General features: G+C 44.0%; 1 protein-coding gene across 1 annotated transcript; it reads right to left on the minus strand.

Moving 5' to 3' along the window:
• Window positions 1–212: 212 nt before the first annotated feature.
• LOC119172128 (facilitated trehalose transporter Tret1) lies at window positions 213–16,703 on the minus strand. Its single transcript, XM_037423134.2, has 3 exons — window positions 16,554–16,703; window positions 10,994–11,242; window positions 213–2,718 (listed from the first exon to the last, which is right to left on the minus strand). Exons 1-3 carry the CDS (start codon window positions 16,558–16,560, stop codon window positions 1,523–1,525), a joined length of 1,452 nt encoding a protein of 483 aa, XP_037279031.2. The 5' UTR covers window positions 16,561–16,703; the 3' UTR covers window positions 213–1,522.
• Window positions 16,704–16,730: the final 27 nt, after the last annotated feature.

Genomic DNA, 16,730 nt, shown 5'->3' on the forward strand with positions numbered 1-16,730 from the left:
TGAAGAGCTGCCATAGATGTTAGCCGTTCGTCACCGCTATAACCTTACTGTCCTGGTTTCACTTCCACAGAGTTAAACTTTAAAGTTGCGCTGCCGGCAAGTTAAGTTATAGTGTATACGATTCGATATCCAGTAATTCGACGAATTCGCAGCCTGACTTCAGTGCAGTGCTCATATAGTGCCATACTTCACGTGTATTGAATGGGTGAAGCTATGGAGAACTTAAGCGTTAAGCACTTTACTTTATTGGGGCTTTTTTTCTGTCTTATTCCAGCTCGTGGCACCCATCGCACAAGTACAATCTACAATCATTCAAATTCAAGGTTACTGAAAATGTAAGCAGGTGTATTCGGGACACGAGAAGTGTGTGTTGTTTGGCTAGTTGGTGCGACATAATACTCAAACTTGAGCTGCACTTATTACACGAACTTGAAAGCGCAGTTTAAGTATGAATAATATTTGGGATGCATCTGACTTCTACTAGGAGATGAAGAATGTTGGCATTTGTAAGTATCCAAAAGCAAACGTTTAGTGCTTCTGCTCCATACACCGTTTCGCATGATGATGATATGTGGGGTTTAACGTCCCGAAACCACCATATGTTTATGAGAGACGCCGTAGTGAAGGGCTCCGGAATTCTACCACATGAGGTTCTTTCACGTGCACCCAAACTGGAGCACACAGGCATACAGCCTTTTCGCCTCCATGTAGAACGCAGCCGCCGCAGCCGGGATTCGATCCCACGACCTGCGGGTCAGTAGCCGAGTACCCTAGAACACCACGGTGGGGCTACACCGTTTCGCATTACGTGTGTCACTAATGTCATCGGATGACGCTGTATGCCACGAATATTGCGCACACAAAAGCAAACAGTAGGCATTACGCAAACAGCTCTATGCACCTTGTCCGTTAATTCACAGGCCAATTCCAGAATAGCTAGAGTAGCATTGATCTCTCCAGAAAATCAGGTAATCCCGGGCGATTTATTCCTTGGCCCCAATGGACCATCTGTTGCTTGCTCGCCTACAGCACGAACACGATGCAGAGTGGGCTTGATCTGAAGCGAATGGCTCAAACATTTCGCAATGGCACAACCTTTCTATACAATTCACTTACGTTCATATTATTAGGACTCATATTTTTCGCACAGCTATAAATTGCAACAACGCTTCCAGTATCTTCAGCACCAATAGGGAGAAAGGTGAGGGTTCTAAGGCGTGGTCTGTAGAAAAATCTATTAATAGCACCTGCTGATAATGAAGTGCCACTGCAATTACATCACGTTGTTTACATCTGCAGCAATCCTAAGTAAAAAGAAAGTCAAGTTTCGGAGCTGTAACGATAGCAGCTAGACCTGTAGAAGCTGACTGCACTCACGGCTATCAGTTCTTGTTAAACATAAAACAAGGAGATGCTGGGACTATGTAGACACAATTCGTGCCGCTACGTCCCTCCACTAAGCTATAGAAGCCGTGCTTCGTGTGAAGATTGCTATAGAGTTTGAAACTTGTTAGATGGCCTTTTAGAGATGGTAGGTTACTAACTCATTCATACTGTACAGCTGTGTGGGTACGACTTTCTTGCCGAAAATTTCTTCAATTTCATCGAGTGTCTTCCCTTTAGTATTGGGTACAAGTACTAAAAATGCAAGAAACGTTACGGCCAGTAGTGAGCCATAGAACCAATATGCGGCTCCAGTGCCTACTAGGTGCACTAAGTCTGCAAACGTCTTTGTTATGAGGAAGCCAAAGCTGTAGAAGAGGACGACGCACACAGAGGTAGCAATGCCTTTGGCCTTCAAAGGTATCAGTTCTCCGACGAACACAAAGGGCAATGGGCCGAGCCCAAGGGAGTAACCAATAAAGTACAGCACAATAGACACCAATGGAAGCCAACTGTAGTTGTCCAGAAAGCTTTGGCCATTGACGTCTTTCAGGTGGAAGCACAGGCCCAGCGCTGCTAGACTGGCTGCAGAGAGTGCGGTAGAAAATACGAAGAGAAGCTTGAGCCCTGCTCTGTCAGCAAGCAGGGTGGCGACCAGGAAGAATAACGCCAGTATTCCACCAACAACGATCGTGCAGTCGTCGGGAGCCATGGCGACCCCGGCTTCTCGGAAAATGTCTTGGGCGAAAAAGAGAAGAATATTGACGACTGACACTTGCTGCATGAATAGGGAAAGAAGGGCGCACAGAAAAGACTTGTAGATGTAAGGCTGCGTCAAGTCGCCGAGAGCGAGGCCTGAGGACACGTTGGTGACACTGCTTTCCATCGCCTTGAACTCATTTTCTACGTGCGAGTCCCGGTAAAACTGCAACGCTTCCATGGCCTCTTTGCGGCGCCCCTTTTGCAGGAGCCACAATGGCGACTCCCGAACGTAGAGCAAAAAAGAGAGACCACTGATGACAGCTGGAACTAAGCTGGCTGCGGCGAGCCACTGGTAGTTGAGCCACTTGCCCAAGACGTAGCCCACGAAGATTCCCAGAGCGAGTATGAAGTTGCAGCCCGTGTTCAGCGCTCCCCGCAGGCTGGTAGGAGCCACCTCAGCCACGAACACCGAGGACGTTGCGGACATTACGGCCACTCCTGCACCAGTAAGGAAGCGGCCAGAAAAGAGGAGACCCTTAGAGTTGGCGGAGGCGAGCAGTATCCAACCGGCCGCGAACAATGCAGCCGCAACTACCGTGGATCCCTTGCGGCCTATCAGGTTTAGCAGCTGCCCTGTGGGGTAGAAAAAAAAGTGACGTCAGTGTTCCTTCTACATGGACGACCTGCGGTACTTCCCATAAGGGTATACTATATTGACCACTCTTGGTCGTATTTGATTGAGAGAGGGACAGCTTTCTGGACTACTTTACCGTACTTGTACTAATGCATGCTGCAAGTGATAACTTTTATTGAACGTTGATAACAACAGTGGTGAGAAGTATGCGACCAGAAGGGCTGTCCATTTCCCAAAGAAAAAGGGGTTGCACAATTTTACCCTTTTATTACAGATAACAGTGTGATGGCCTCAAAAATCACTCGAGAAGCCCCTTTTTAAATGTTGGTTTGATCAAGCGTTGTAAGACGTTGTTTAGCTACATTTTAGAATTAGCCCAAACTTGGAAAATTGCCGAGATGAAGAAAACGACGACGAATGCACGTGTCGGCCCGATGATGACAGCTTATTGCAACATCGCACTAACTACGGTCAGCTAGAAGAAGCTTCTCCCTTAGAAATTTCAAAGAAATTCAAAGAAATTTTTTCCCGATAATCAAGATGAGTTAAATAGCAGTTTAAATAACGTATGGCAGTGGTGCGAAAAATGGGGAATGGTTTTGAACGCCGATAAAACCGTACTGCTCCCTATAACGCGTAAAAAAGCACCCCTGCCTTTTACTTACCAGCTTGGTTCTTCGCCACTTAGGCAAGTCGATAGCTATAAATACTTAGGTGTTACAATAACAACTACCTTATCGGGGAATAAACATATCAATATTATTTCCTCTTCTGCATTCAAAAAGCTCTGCTTTCTAAAACATGAGCTTCACAATGCCCCAAGCAATGTTAAATTACTGGCCTACTATTCTTTGATAAGACCTAAATTAGAATACGCAAGTGCAATATGGGGCCCATACACTCGAACTAACATCAAGTACCTGGAAAGAATACAGAGGAAAGCCGTCTGGTTCATTTTTGACAAGTTCTTACGAGTCGACTCTCCTGAAATAATGAAAGCCAATAGCATTTCCCTTCTTAGCACACGTCAAAAACAGATAAGAATTGACCTTCTTTCTCTTCTTCTGAACCACAAACTTGCGATTGACCCATCGTTGTACCTGATATTGTTATCAATCAGACCCACAAGGCATCATCACGCCAAATCTCTAACACCTAATTTCTGCAGGACAGACGCTTATATGTACTCATATTTTCCACGCACGGTCTCATATTGGAATAAAACAACTCAGGCATGCTCATATAATATATTTCTCCTTCACTCTAAATAGTATTGTCTTGCAAATCCAGGTTAACGACCTTTTATCACAGCGTTTTTCTTTTTTTTCTTTTTCTTCTTGTATGTTCTGTACTTATTGTATACATATGTATTCATTACTTTCTTGGCTTGAACAGTGAAAATTATTGTGTTTATTGTTTTGCATTTATTATGTATTTATTTTTACTTTAATCGCACAACATATGAAGTATGAATTTGGGGTGTGCTTTTTTTTTCTCTCTCGTCCGGTACATACGTTATTATGAAATAATTTTCTATGTCGCTCCTTGCGTTCACTGTGAGTGCATGAAACACTCATCCCAAACGATTTTTATGCCACTTATTGTTTCAACTATGTCCTCTTGAAACTGCCCACCTGCTTGGACCTAAAGGTCTGCAGTAATAAATAAATAAATAAATGAATAAATAAATAAATAAATAAATAAATAAATTAAACAAATAAATAAATAAATAAATAATACCTTTTAGAAACCTCCGGTCTACCCACGCTTGCAACAAGAGCAAAAATCGCGCGTCTCAAATTTCTATACCACATTCTGCATAACCACAGCCGGATCGATGCATCCAGGTACATATCTTTGGCAGAATCACGAACACTACGACATAAACATGCATACACTATCAAAGAATACGCTTCCAACAACGACTGTTTCAAGCAATCCTTTTCCCCCCTGTCAATCAGCGAATGGAATAGGTTAGATCCCTCCATTACTAACGCACCATCACTGGCAGAATTCACTTAAAAAATTGAGACTATACTTTGAGACAAAGGCTTTCTTCAGCCATGACCTCCATTATTGTTTTCCAGTAGTATTAATTTGGGTGTATAAGTGTACACAATGCCTTCTCTGTATAAAACTGTATTGATTCTTTTATGCAGCAAAGATTCAGTTCGCTGCTTCCGAAGTGTGAATATTTGGAGTGCATAAATACCTATGTCTAATGTTTCTATGTAACTAACATTATTATTACCAATTTTAAAATAACTACAGTTCTGTATGCCGCCTGTAGGAAAGTACTTAGCATTCATTGTATTCTGTAACTCATGCCCTCCTGCTTTGGTCTCGTAAGAGACTGGCAGTATTGTAAATAAAATAAACAAATGAATAAATAAATAAATAAATTCCATGACTCCTTTTTTTTTCCAACCCCGCTGCTCGTTATACTTAAACACCTCCCCTTGACTGTTCTCCACAAACTTCAGGACGTTCCGACTGCTGGTCACCTTGGCATGTTGGACAGAGCTGGTCACCGGTCGGTCACCATTTCTCTATAATTTTTGTTAATGCTCTTTCGATATTTGTTTTTTTTTGTTTGTACCATATTAGGTTTTGCTTTTATTAATTATTAATATTGACATTTTGGGTGTATTATTCACCATGTTATCATATACAGGAGGTCCCACTTCAGTCTGACTACGTGACCTTTTTCTATGTTCTCACTTGCACTTGTTTTTTTGTTTGATGTGAAATAAACGATTGTGATTCTGATTCGCGCACATACGACCGGATCTGTTCGCTCTTCTTTTGAACTGGGCTTGCACGCTTAGTCGGAAGTATTGCTGTAGCTTGTGAAAATGTCAGCGCCACAAACCACCGTGGAAGCTTCCCGCAGGGTGCTTTCAACCACTCGACGTTTCGTCCGAATCATTTTTCAGCATTGGTTCAGACTTACTTGGCCCCTTTTCTCTGCTTGTATTTGGAAACGGGTGGATAGCTGTGGCCACATAATACGCCACGCGCTATACTTTCACACTAGCTCTTTCAACAAGCCACGGAACAGATGTGGCAGATTTATGTGATCATGCAGCCTGGAGCTTAACGCCAGCTGCTTAGAAACACTGGCTGCACTTTTCTATCGAAAGTCATAGCAGGCATCTTGCAGTCATGTGCGATGAGAAACAAGCTCACTACGTCACATCATACGCAGACAAACGGCCTCACAGAGCGTATGAAGAGAACACTTACTGATATGCTTGCAAATTAATTTGATTTGAGATGAGGGGTTGAACGTGCCAAAACCACCATATGATTACGAGACACGCCGTAGTGGAGAGCTCCGAAAATTTTGACCACCTGGGATTCTTTAACGTGCACCAAAATCTGAGCGCGTGGGCCTACAACATTTTCGCCTCCATCGAAAATGCAGCCGCCGCAGCCGGGATTCGATCCCGCGACCAGTGGGTCAGCAGCCGAATACTATAGCCACTAGACCACTGTGGTGGGGCAGATATGCTTGCAGAGTATGTTTCCTCAGACTACTCTGAATGGGACCTGCCGCGGTGGTCTAGTGGCTAAGGTACTCGGCTGCTTATCCACAGGTTACGGGATCGAATCCCGGCTGCAGCGCTTCATTTTAGATGGAGGCGAAAATGTTGTAGAACCACGCGCTCAGCTTTGTGTGCACGTTAAAGAAACACAGAAGGTCTAAATTTATGGAGCCCTCCACTACGGCGTCTCTCATATTCATATGGTGGTTTTGGCACGTTAAACCCCCATATCAATCAATCAATCAATCAATCAATCAATTAATCAATCAATCAATCTGACTTTGACTTTGTTGGACCGTAGCGTGACATTTGCCCACAATTCTTCGCGCCATGACAGATACGGTTCCATGTTTTCCCCTATCGTTCGGCCGAGAAACAACCTTGCCCCTCGATACGGTCATTCCGTCTTCAACAGCAGCAGCTGGTGAATATGCCCTTGACGCAGTTGCCTGAGCTGCGCATGCGCGGGAAACAGCCCGTACTCGCGTTCGGACCTCCCTTGAGAACCAACGGTGTTGGTATGATCGGTGACACAGGGGTGTGCACTTTCATCCCGGTTCTTTGGTTATGCTGTGGTCCCTGACCCGTCGCGTTGGCCTGTCGGAAAAACTGCTGTCTTGGTACACAGGTCTATATCGAGTGCTTCATGCGGTAACTCCCGTAACATATAAAATCGATCCTGTCACCTCGTCGTCTCCATCCTGACCGCAGGCCAGTGGCCAGCGACATCTTACACGTCACAGACTCTCGTTGTACACGTCACTGTACATTTCTCCCAGTGACGTTGACGTCTAGACGTTATTATCCTACTTGCACATGGCCACGGCTCCTGAACCATGCGCGTGTGCGCCCGACGAAGAGAGCGAAGATGTCTCGTTGCTCGCTCTCTGAGCTGAATTTAGAGTACCAGTTTAAGAATACGGTAATCTTTCTTTTGCCTGAAATAATAAATGATGCCCCTCTCGCAAATAGGAAGTGTTGAGAACAAAATTTTGATTCCGGATTCCATCTTTTAATTTCTCTTTATACAGGACTGGTCAGGTGCCATCTACCCTTTGCTTTGACTCTCAAGAGCCAGAAAAAGATCATTTTTACTAACTTGCCGACGTTTCACAAGCCATAGAAGCAAACATTTCGAAACTATATACAGAAAATTAAGCATTGCTCCCGATTCTGAAAATATCCTTTCCTTTGAGGCCTCTCCTCTGGGCAACGACAACAGCAACTTCTACATAGTAGTTTGCGAATTTCCTAAGAGCCACAAGAAGGTTTGCTTGTTAGGTTTTTGCAAATGAAATTCTAGTTCTTTGGAAGTATAATTTATTTATTCATTTCACATATAATTCTTTAACTACTTTATTCGTAGGTAAGCTGACGATTGTTCAATTTTATATTGCCTAGATGACCAAATAATTATTTTTTCTTCACCAAAATTTAAAATTGTCTTTTACCCATTACAGTGACCACGGGTTTAATAGCCCATCTCCCGTAGTGTGTACGAGCCACAGCATAGGTACAAGCAAAGCAAAGCCAAACAAAGCAAAGCAAAGCAAATCAGAGCGAGCAAGCAAGCGAGCGTGCTCTGCAACCGCTGTTGTAAATATATCGTGTAAATAGTCTATGGTGCAAGCGACTCTTCCATCGAGTAACAATGTGGCTTTCACGAAAAAAAAATTCCGCCATATCCACGAAGTGAATGATGATGAGTGGGCGAAGCTCCGGAGGTAAACCTGGTAAACCATGAATCCTCTCTACATTTCGCCCACTCGATTTTATTACATCGCTCCCCCTAGCGTACGTCGCCGCACTAAATCGAACGATTGCCTTCAACCAATGACACGCGCCATATGTGACATCATTCCTATTTTATAAGATCTCGCGTCTTTCATCAACTACAAGTACCGCTTTCTAGTTTATAACATCTTGCATCTTTTCATCATCAGCTACAAGTACCACCATCTAGTAAACACTACAAGAACTAAACGAGAGGTGGCTACATACAGGAGACGGTACCGCCATCTAGTGAACACTGCAAGAACTAAACTAGAGGTGGCTACATACAGGGGACGGTACCGCCACCTAGTGAACACTGCAAGAACTAAACTAGAGGTGGCTACATACAGGCTACAGGGGACGCACAGCCCACGCCCTAAGGAGCTTCGCCCCTAAAAAAACAAAATCCCCCGTAAACTTTCTTTCGAAATGTACAGTGCGACGTAAGTCTTTCCAAAGGAGGAGTGATGCGTTTGTGAGAGTCAGGTATTTCGAATGACCCTTTTTTTAAATGCGAAGCATTTCTTAGCAAACTTCGGTGACTTTGAGCGTATCTATCAATCAATCATCAATCAATCAATCAATCAATCAATCAATCAATCAATCAATCAATCAATCAATCAATCAATCAATAATCTATCTATCTATCTATCTATCTATCTATCTATCTATCTATCTATCTATCTATCTATCTATCTATCTATCTATCTATCTATCTATCTATCCTAGGCCCCTATGACTTTTAGCTCTCCTGGCCGTTTCGATAACGGTACCAATACGAAACTTGATATGGTATAACATGACTGTATGAAGAGCATATTCGACCAGTCATAACATGAAAATCATGACACACATGCCATGAATGTCATGATTTATATTTCATGGTCCTGCAGCTCTTGCGGTGCTTTCGTTCACATGGCATGTTGAAAAACTGGTATGGTATGGCATGATTGCATGGCGAACACAAGCGACCAACCCTAACATGAAAAGCATGACATGCGTGTCATGTAACAACATGACTACATGCCACACTCATGAGGCGCTCGCGGCCATTTCGCTAGCTTCACCTATACCAAATTTGGTATTACGGGACGTGAATGGATGACAAAGATATGGTACTGGTGCAAACATGATAAATATGAGATGCGTGTCATGTAACAACATGACTACATGCTACGCTCATGATGCGCTTGCGGCCGTTTCGCCAGCTTCACATGTATCAAACTCGGTATTACGCGACGCGAACGGCCGACATAGGTAAATGACACATCCAAACGTTATAATCACGACATGCGTGCCATGTAAGAACATGACTACATGCCACACTGATGATGCGCTCGTGGCCATTTTGCTAGCTTCGCATATGCCAAATTTTTTATTATGTGACGCTAATGGAGGACGAAGGTATGTGACATGGTGCAAACATCATAATCAAGAGATGCGTGTCATGTGAGAACATGACTACATGCCACTGTCAAGGCGCCAATACAGTTCGACGTGACACGGTGCACGTGCTCACCAGCGTTTATTTCGTCGCGTCACGCCGGCGTTGCGACGCCAGGCGCCCGTCCTGCCATATACTCGAAGGCACGCGCCGCGCTGTGTTGCTTTGACGCATGCCCATCTCAGCGCATCCGGCGTCTCCCAGTAACGAAAAAGAGGGAGACGCAGTGTTGTCTGGGTAACGCATCGGCGCGAAATGCAGCTTGTCGCATTTCGCGCCGGTTGCCGTCGGGCCGCGCCCACGGACGCCGGTCGCGCCTGGCGTCAGACTAGTGCTCGCGTTTTACTAACGCAAGCGTCGCTGTGCCCAGCGTGCAGGCGCGTCAACGCGTAATTGACCATTTGCGGGAAAACCACTGCGCATGAGCAGTAACCGCACAGGTAGCGTTCCTGTACAGGCGTTTTGGTTTTGGTTGGAAAACATCAGCCTGGCGTTCCATCAATATGACCCGTAGTAACGGCGAACACTGCCGTTTTCACGCAAACACCGTACCTCACAGACGGTGCACAAGCCGTCCTCACTGAATCTATAGTTAATCGACAGACATTTCAAGGTTCAACTTCAAGTGTATAACATAATGTTCTTCTTAAAAGAGCAGGCGTAATGAGCCTGGCGAACCGTCTAGGTAGCGGAGTGCAGGTATCACCTCACTTGGTTATTTCTCAGGCTGAAACGCGAGAAATTCGTGTTTTACACCGTGTATACAAACGTCAACAGAATGTTTTTCTCCTTTACCTTCTTGTTTCAGTAACGGGCTTGCGTTTTTGGTCCTAAAGCAACAAAACAAGCGTTTTGTTTTCTAACCAAAAGCGAAGCTTTCCTGTTTACACGACAGGGGGCGCTCACTTTTCCGCAAATGGTCAATTGGAGTATATTGGGCCCTTCATGATGCGCTCGTGGCCGTTTTGCTAGCTCCACATATACCAAATTTGGTGTTACGGGACGTCAATGAATGACAAAATATATGACTGGTGTAAACATGATAATCCTGACACGGAAGTCATGTACAGCATCGTTTACCTCCACGTCGTAACGTTGTACCAAATTTAAAGTGACATATCGACATTTCTCATTCGTGCTTCGTGTATTATCGATTCCCACTGTACGTGAGATCTGCCCATTCTTTTTTTCTTTTGAAGTCTCTGTGCAACAGTGATAGCTCATGGAAGCGTGCAACAAAAACGAGAATGAAATAGACTTAGCGATAGACCAATGAGGTTTAAAAAAAAATTGTTTTAGATAGACAGAAACGTAAGCGCTGATCAGCGTTTACTTCTATCTTTATGCGCCAATTTCATACTTGTTTTGTCACGAGCTCCCGTAAGCTATCATAAACGAACCAGCCCACCATGTCTTAGCAAATTGATCAGTGCTTTCTGCTTCACTGCATGCACTTTACACGCTAGATAGTCTTATACTTCAACAAATCAAAAAACAACTGCTCCTGACCTGAGAACACTCCACCGACGATGCCGCCGGCGAGCAAGAGGGAACCGAACCATCCCGCGTCTTCCTCACTAATGTCCAGAGTGCGCCGGATGTCGGGAAGTGCTGGCGAAGAGTACCCGTACGTGAGTCCCGAGCCAATGGTGCCAAAGTACGTGGCCGTCACTGCCAGGTACACACGGCGCCGCCCACCCGATGCGTTGTCCACGACGCTGCCCCTCGCGTCTGTTCCATTGCGGACAGACCCTGCATCTAGGTGTAAGAAGGATTGGGTTTAATGTCACGATTAGAATATTTACTTATTAAGAAATACTGCAGGCCCATACTTTAGCCCAAAAAGGAGGGCATTTACAGCAAGAGAGAAGACAAACAAACAAATATGAGAGACACCGTAGTAGAAAGCGCCGAAAATTTTCACAATTTCTCAAAATTTTCGAAAAAAATTCTTGGACGTGAACCTAAATCTAACCACACGGGCCTCGCATTTTGCCTTTCCCGAAATCGTGGCAGTCGCCGCCGGGATTCAAGGCCGCGATCTGCGGGCCAGCATACGAGCTACCCAACCTATATAGGCTGACCCGGCCGCGGTGGTCTAGTGGCTAAGGTACTCGGCTGCTGACCTGCAGGCCGCGGGTTTTAATTCCGGCTTCCGCGGCTGCATTTCCGATGGAGGCGAAAATGTTGTAGGCCCGTGTGCTCTGATTTGGGTGCACGTTAAAGAACCTCAGGGGGTCGAAATTTCCGGAGCCCTCCATTACGGCGTCTCTCATAATCATATAGTGGTTTTGGGACGTTAAACCCCACATATCAATCAATCAACCTATATAGGCTGAACCACGGTGGGTTATTCTAACCGTGGTGGGTACATCTCTCTGTAATCGGAGGAAGTGATGCTCCAGTTATGACACAAGAGCTGAGGCGTTTGCTTTCCACGTGACGACAAAATCGGATTCTCTCACAGCCAAGCGAACTTGCACATTCACGAGAGCATGACACATATGTTTTGTTTTGATCAACAGTGTGCGCTGTGTTATGTACATGCATGCGATACACTTCAATAGTTTTATGTACTTCCCGTTTACTTTGAGGGCTTGGCGATGTCTTTTTTATTTTGCATCGTCTGTTTACCCGGTGTGGGCAGCTATATTTTATAATGACCAATGAACTATAGACTACCAGTACATTTTAACTACAAGAGCGACTTAGGCATTCGCTGATTGTTTTGGTAACTGTACCTACTTTTACAGGAGGCGGCTCAAGGCGAGGGCACGTACCTGGTGCCGGTACCTCTAGCTAGCTCCCCATTAAGGACATGTCACCAGGTCTGTGCTCCTGACAGGATATAGCTTGCAAGAACTGATCCAGCTTAATTGGTGATGCTTAGCCTAGGTTATCTACAGCACAACTCATCTGGTAAGTACGCGTACAGCATAAATTGTACAAAAAAAACGTGGTTGTACATTATTACAACATAACGGTGGTTCTAAGTTGGAAGTGTGGCAGCTTGGGCTAGTTGGTATGGCATGACGATAGTTATAGCACGAGAACAAAACAACCACACAAAGACAAGAAGGACGCGAAGGCATTTGAAAGTGAAGAGGTTGGGCAATCATGACGCTATATGAATAAGATCTGGCCAAACGAATACAGGTCCACAATAATTCTGGTATACAGTTACCAGAAGCTCTACATGCAGTGAAAAAGAAAGCGCAGCGTGTAGCGAGCAGAGCTCAGTGCTCTCGAGAGTATACACACTGTCGTAATAATTTCATCCGCTGTACATGTTATGTTGTCATTAATGTGCAAGAGCAAGAAAGCACGCAAGAAACTTGCCCTCGTTTCGTCAAAGCTAAATACAATCTATTTGCAAACGGTGACACGAGAGAGGGGAGGGGGTGCAAAGTAATACTTGAAATGGTCGCGTCCAATATCCGCCTTAGCCCTTTCGCAGTAAAGAAAACGAAGAGAGATGACAAGTTGAATTCCCTTTGTAAGAATGATGCACTGAAATAACGCTGTAAACAGAACTTGATGTTACGCGATGTGAAATCACACCATCTTGTGAAGTCACATGATGTCACATTCACGTCATGTTGACGCCACGGAGAACTGTAGCGTAGTCATGACATTATAAGGTGGTCACATCACGTGGTGTAATTTTTTTTCATCACTAGTCCCCGACACCGAGGGGCGCTGACGCCGTTGACGTTGTACGTCGACGGTCAGTTTCTGCATTTGAGGAGACATCTCAAGTTCTGGCCAAAAAAATCTGCTGTGAAAGAAAAAGACTAAGATGTGGTGTCCTACACCGAAAGTTCTACTAACTAAAACAGGTGGGCGTTGGTAAATGTTAATAATAGTAATATAATAGATGCAAGTGCTTTCGTCTCACAACGACAATATGATTGTAGGAGACGCTGTAGTGGAAGGCTCCGGAAATATTGATGTTGACCGCTTGGGGTTCTTAAGCTTCCACCGAAATTTAAGCACACTGGGCTATAGCATTTTTCTCCATTGAAATGCGGTCACCGATTTGCTTCTTCAATACTTGCAGGCTACATATGCTTCTATCTGATTACAAACAACAACAACAACAACAAAAGTACCCACACTGCTTTTTTTAATTAGTTTTTTCCTTTCCTTCAACTTGTTTTATTTTTTGAAGAGATCACATTTATAGCACTGGCACTCACATCCCACAGGACAAAGTTGATTTCAAGCGCGAACAGGTTGTAGCCGAGATTCACATCTTATAAGAACTTTTACTTGGGCGAGTCGGTGCATGTATTATTGTAGAATATATGTCTTATTGTAGCCATAGTCACATACTCAGTTTTTCGTTGAAGCATTCTCTAAAACTCAGAACGTAGCTTACGCACAAAGTGACGCCATTACCATATTACCATTACCAGCATTCGAGTCATTCCTCGGAAACACACTTATAGCTAAGTATTCGATAGTTCATTTAAGACACGTTAGCGCATGCGTATAGGCTATACGAATGAAACCTACAAGATGTACCCTTGAATAATTTTATTTTATTTTATTCATACATACTGCAGCCCATTATAGGCCGTTGCAGGAGCGGTGATAACATCACATGCCAAGCGTAGAGACAAAGCACACACACACAAACACACACACAAAATTTGGTCATTGTCAAAGCGCGAGCAAACACAGGCAAAGCCGTTGCAGGAAAGAAGCTTTGCATATTTGTACCAACCAGTTCTAGATATAAGTGACAATATGTTGAGATTGTGTGAGTTACGAGTACAGGAAAGTTGAGCAAGCTGGAGGTACTCATTTTCAGGCCGGCACAGCGTGGGGAGTTTATCAGGGCCTGCATAAAGGTTAAGCTTTCATTGCGGCGACTTGTTACTGGAGTGGTCAGATAGAGATTAAAGAGATGAAAGACTTACGCCTCTCCCCACCTCCTTCTAAGCTCTCTGCATCCAGTTGGGTTTTGCGCTGCCTCGGGGATCGGCCCATTATTGATCAAGTGACGAAGTCATGTGACGACGCCATCATATTACGTGACGTAATACTACATCATAATAAATTAATAGTTAGGTGTGAAAGTTGGAACACTTGTGACGCCATGGTTATAGGCGTCCGCACGAGGGGGCCAGAGGGAGGGGCAACCTCATGCGTACGTGGAGGGGAGGGGGGCTCATGCATTAGAGAGGAAGAAGGAGGCCCCTTTATTACGCACTTTTTTTAGAGGGGGGCACGAAATCTGCATCATGCATAAACTTATATTATTATGAGAGCTTCCTCTACAATTCTTAGATACCTGTTATATCGAAAGTCTGCACTACCCGGGGATGTATGGTTTATATTGATGAATAATTGTTTTTCGCATGACGTAAACCAGCAAAGAAAATAGTGCACTGAACATCTCCTGTAGAAGAGGGTAGAAGGCAGGTGCAGCACTGCGGGACTCTTATTATTGTTTACTCGATGATGACGTTCCACTACATTTATTTATCTTTCGCTCCACGCGAAATACCTCAAAATACCAATGTCCTGCTAAGCCTATGCCACTCATTCGTCCTGTCATCGGCACTGCAAGCGAGTATGCTAGAATGCTCATGTATTGCCACGATGATATATATATATATATATATATATATATATATATATATATATATATATATATATATATATATATATATATATATATATATATATATATATATATATCTATATACAATAGGCATGCGCAGAACAGTATAGCGAAAGGGGCAAGAAAGGGAGGTTAGTATTAGTCAAGTCAGGAGAAAGAGGAAGAAAAGAAGAAAAAAAAGCAGGTAGTGAGAAGGCAAGCTGTAGCATAGCTATGGGCCATATAGTATAGCAAGGAGTGGGAAACAGATAATAATATCTCTAGATTTACATACAAAAATCACGACATGATTTCAGCAGCATTTCGTAGAACAGCGTGAAATTGGACCCAAAAGAGTTAGCTCCTAACAGCATTACAACACGCTATCGCGTTTATTGCTCGATGCTCGCAGCGAAACTGCGGCGTTGTTTCCCCATACATAATGAACTATTCGAACTGAGATTCAACGGCATCACCAGTCGCTAGAGTTTGACACCTTGAAGTGAATGCTTCATTCAAATTGATTTAATGTGTGCCTCGTGCATTTTTTCGTTTGTTTAAATGAACAGTTTGGTTTGTGTTCTGAATAATAGGCGTAACTATATTGATTTTCTAAGCGCGCTCACGTTTGGAGTAGAGTATAACCACACAGAGCTCTTACACAAGCTTTCACATCTGGGCGCCACGAATATTATCCTGGGAAGGCAAACCGTTTGAATGTAGCGATACACTGTCGGTACATATTCGTTGTGATGTTTGAGCATCCGTGACATGATTTTCGCCGGAATAATAAACGAGTAATAATAAAAGAAGGATAAAATAACATTCTCAAAATTACTTTTGAGAATGTTTAGCTCCGCACGTGCTGAGGTTTGGATGCACTGGTGCACAAGAAATATGCACGAAATCATTGGTCTACGTCCATTATAGTACTTCACTCATGACGTAAGCCGTTCTGTGGATGTCGCTTTGCTAAATTAGACGGTGCGAGTTCGATTTACGAGCACTGCGAACATCTTTCGATGGCGGCGAATCGCGAAACAGTCGTATACTTAGATTAGGTGTGAGTAAAAAAAAAACAAGATGAGCCGAACTTAATCAAGAGTCTCACACAAAGGTGCGCTTCATGACCACATTTTGACTTAGGCACGCGATACCGCGGAATTATTGTGGATTATTCAATAGACTTCCTGTGGATACTCGGAAAGCTATAGTGATGTATATCGATTTCACTGGCATAATTATTTAGCCCTTAACCTCTTACAGAATAGCTGGAGCAATTTGCAGGTTAAGGTATCCCAAGCATCCAGCTGCGACAAAACGTTTCGATCTCTTCTCTTTAAACGAGGCATTAACTTGGATAGCACCCACAAGTATAGATTGGGCGAAACCGGTAGAGAATGGCACCAAGTTTCGAGTCGTTAACCAGTAAAAAAGTACCTTCACTGCGAGTCCTACCTGTCATGCTGGCGCTTCGGCGAATGTAAACACGGAGAGACCAAGTGTGGGGATTCGGTTAACACAATAGATGCGCACTGAAGACGCATGCCCCGCGACTGCCAGAACAAGAAGCGAGTCCCGACGTCAAAGGGAAAGAAATGAGCATTCCACAGCGGCGCAGGTGTTTAATAGTTG

This window comes from Rhipicephalus microplus, chromosome 4, assembly GCF_043290135.1.
Source record: "Rhipicephalus microplus isolate Deutch F79 chromosome 4, USDA_Rmic, whole genome shotgun sequence".
Classification (NCBI taxonomy): domain Eukaryota; kingdom Metazoa; phylum Arthropoda; class Arachnida; order Ixodida; family Ixodidae; genus Rhipicephalus; species Rhipicephalus microplus.

Bases quoted from the DNA above. Each gene is read 5' to 3' on its own strand.
- LOC119172128 (XM_037423134.2), bottom strand. The intron at 2,719-10,993 runs GTCAGGAGCAGT...TCTACCCCACAG, and splicing joins CGTCGGTGGAGTGTTCTCAG to GGCAGCTGCTAAACCTGATA.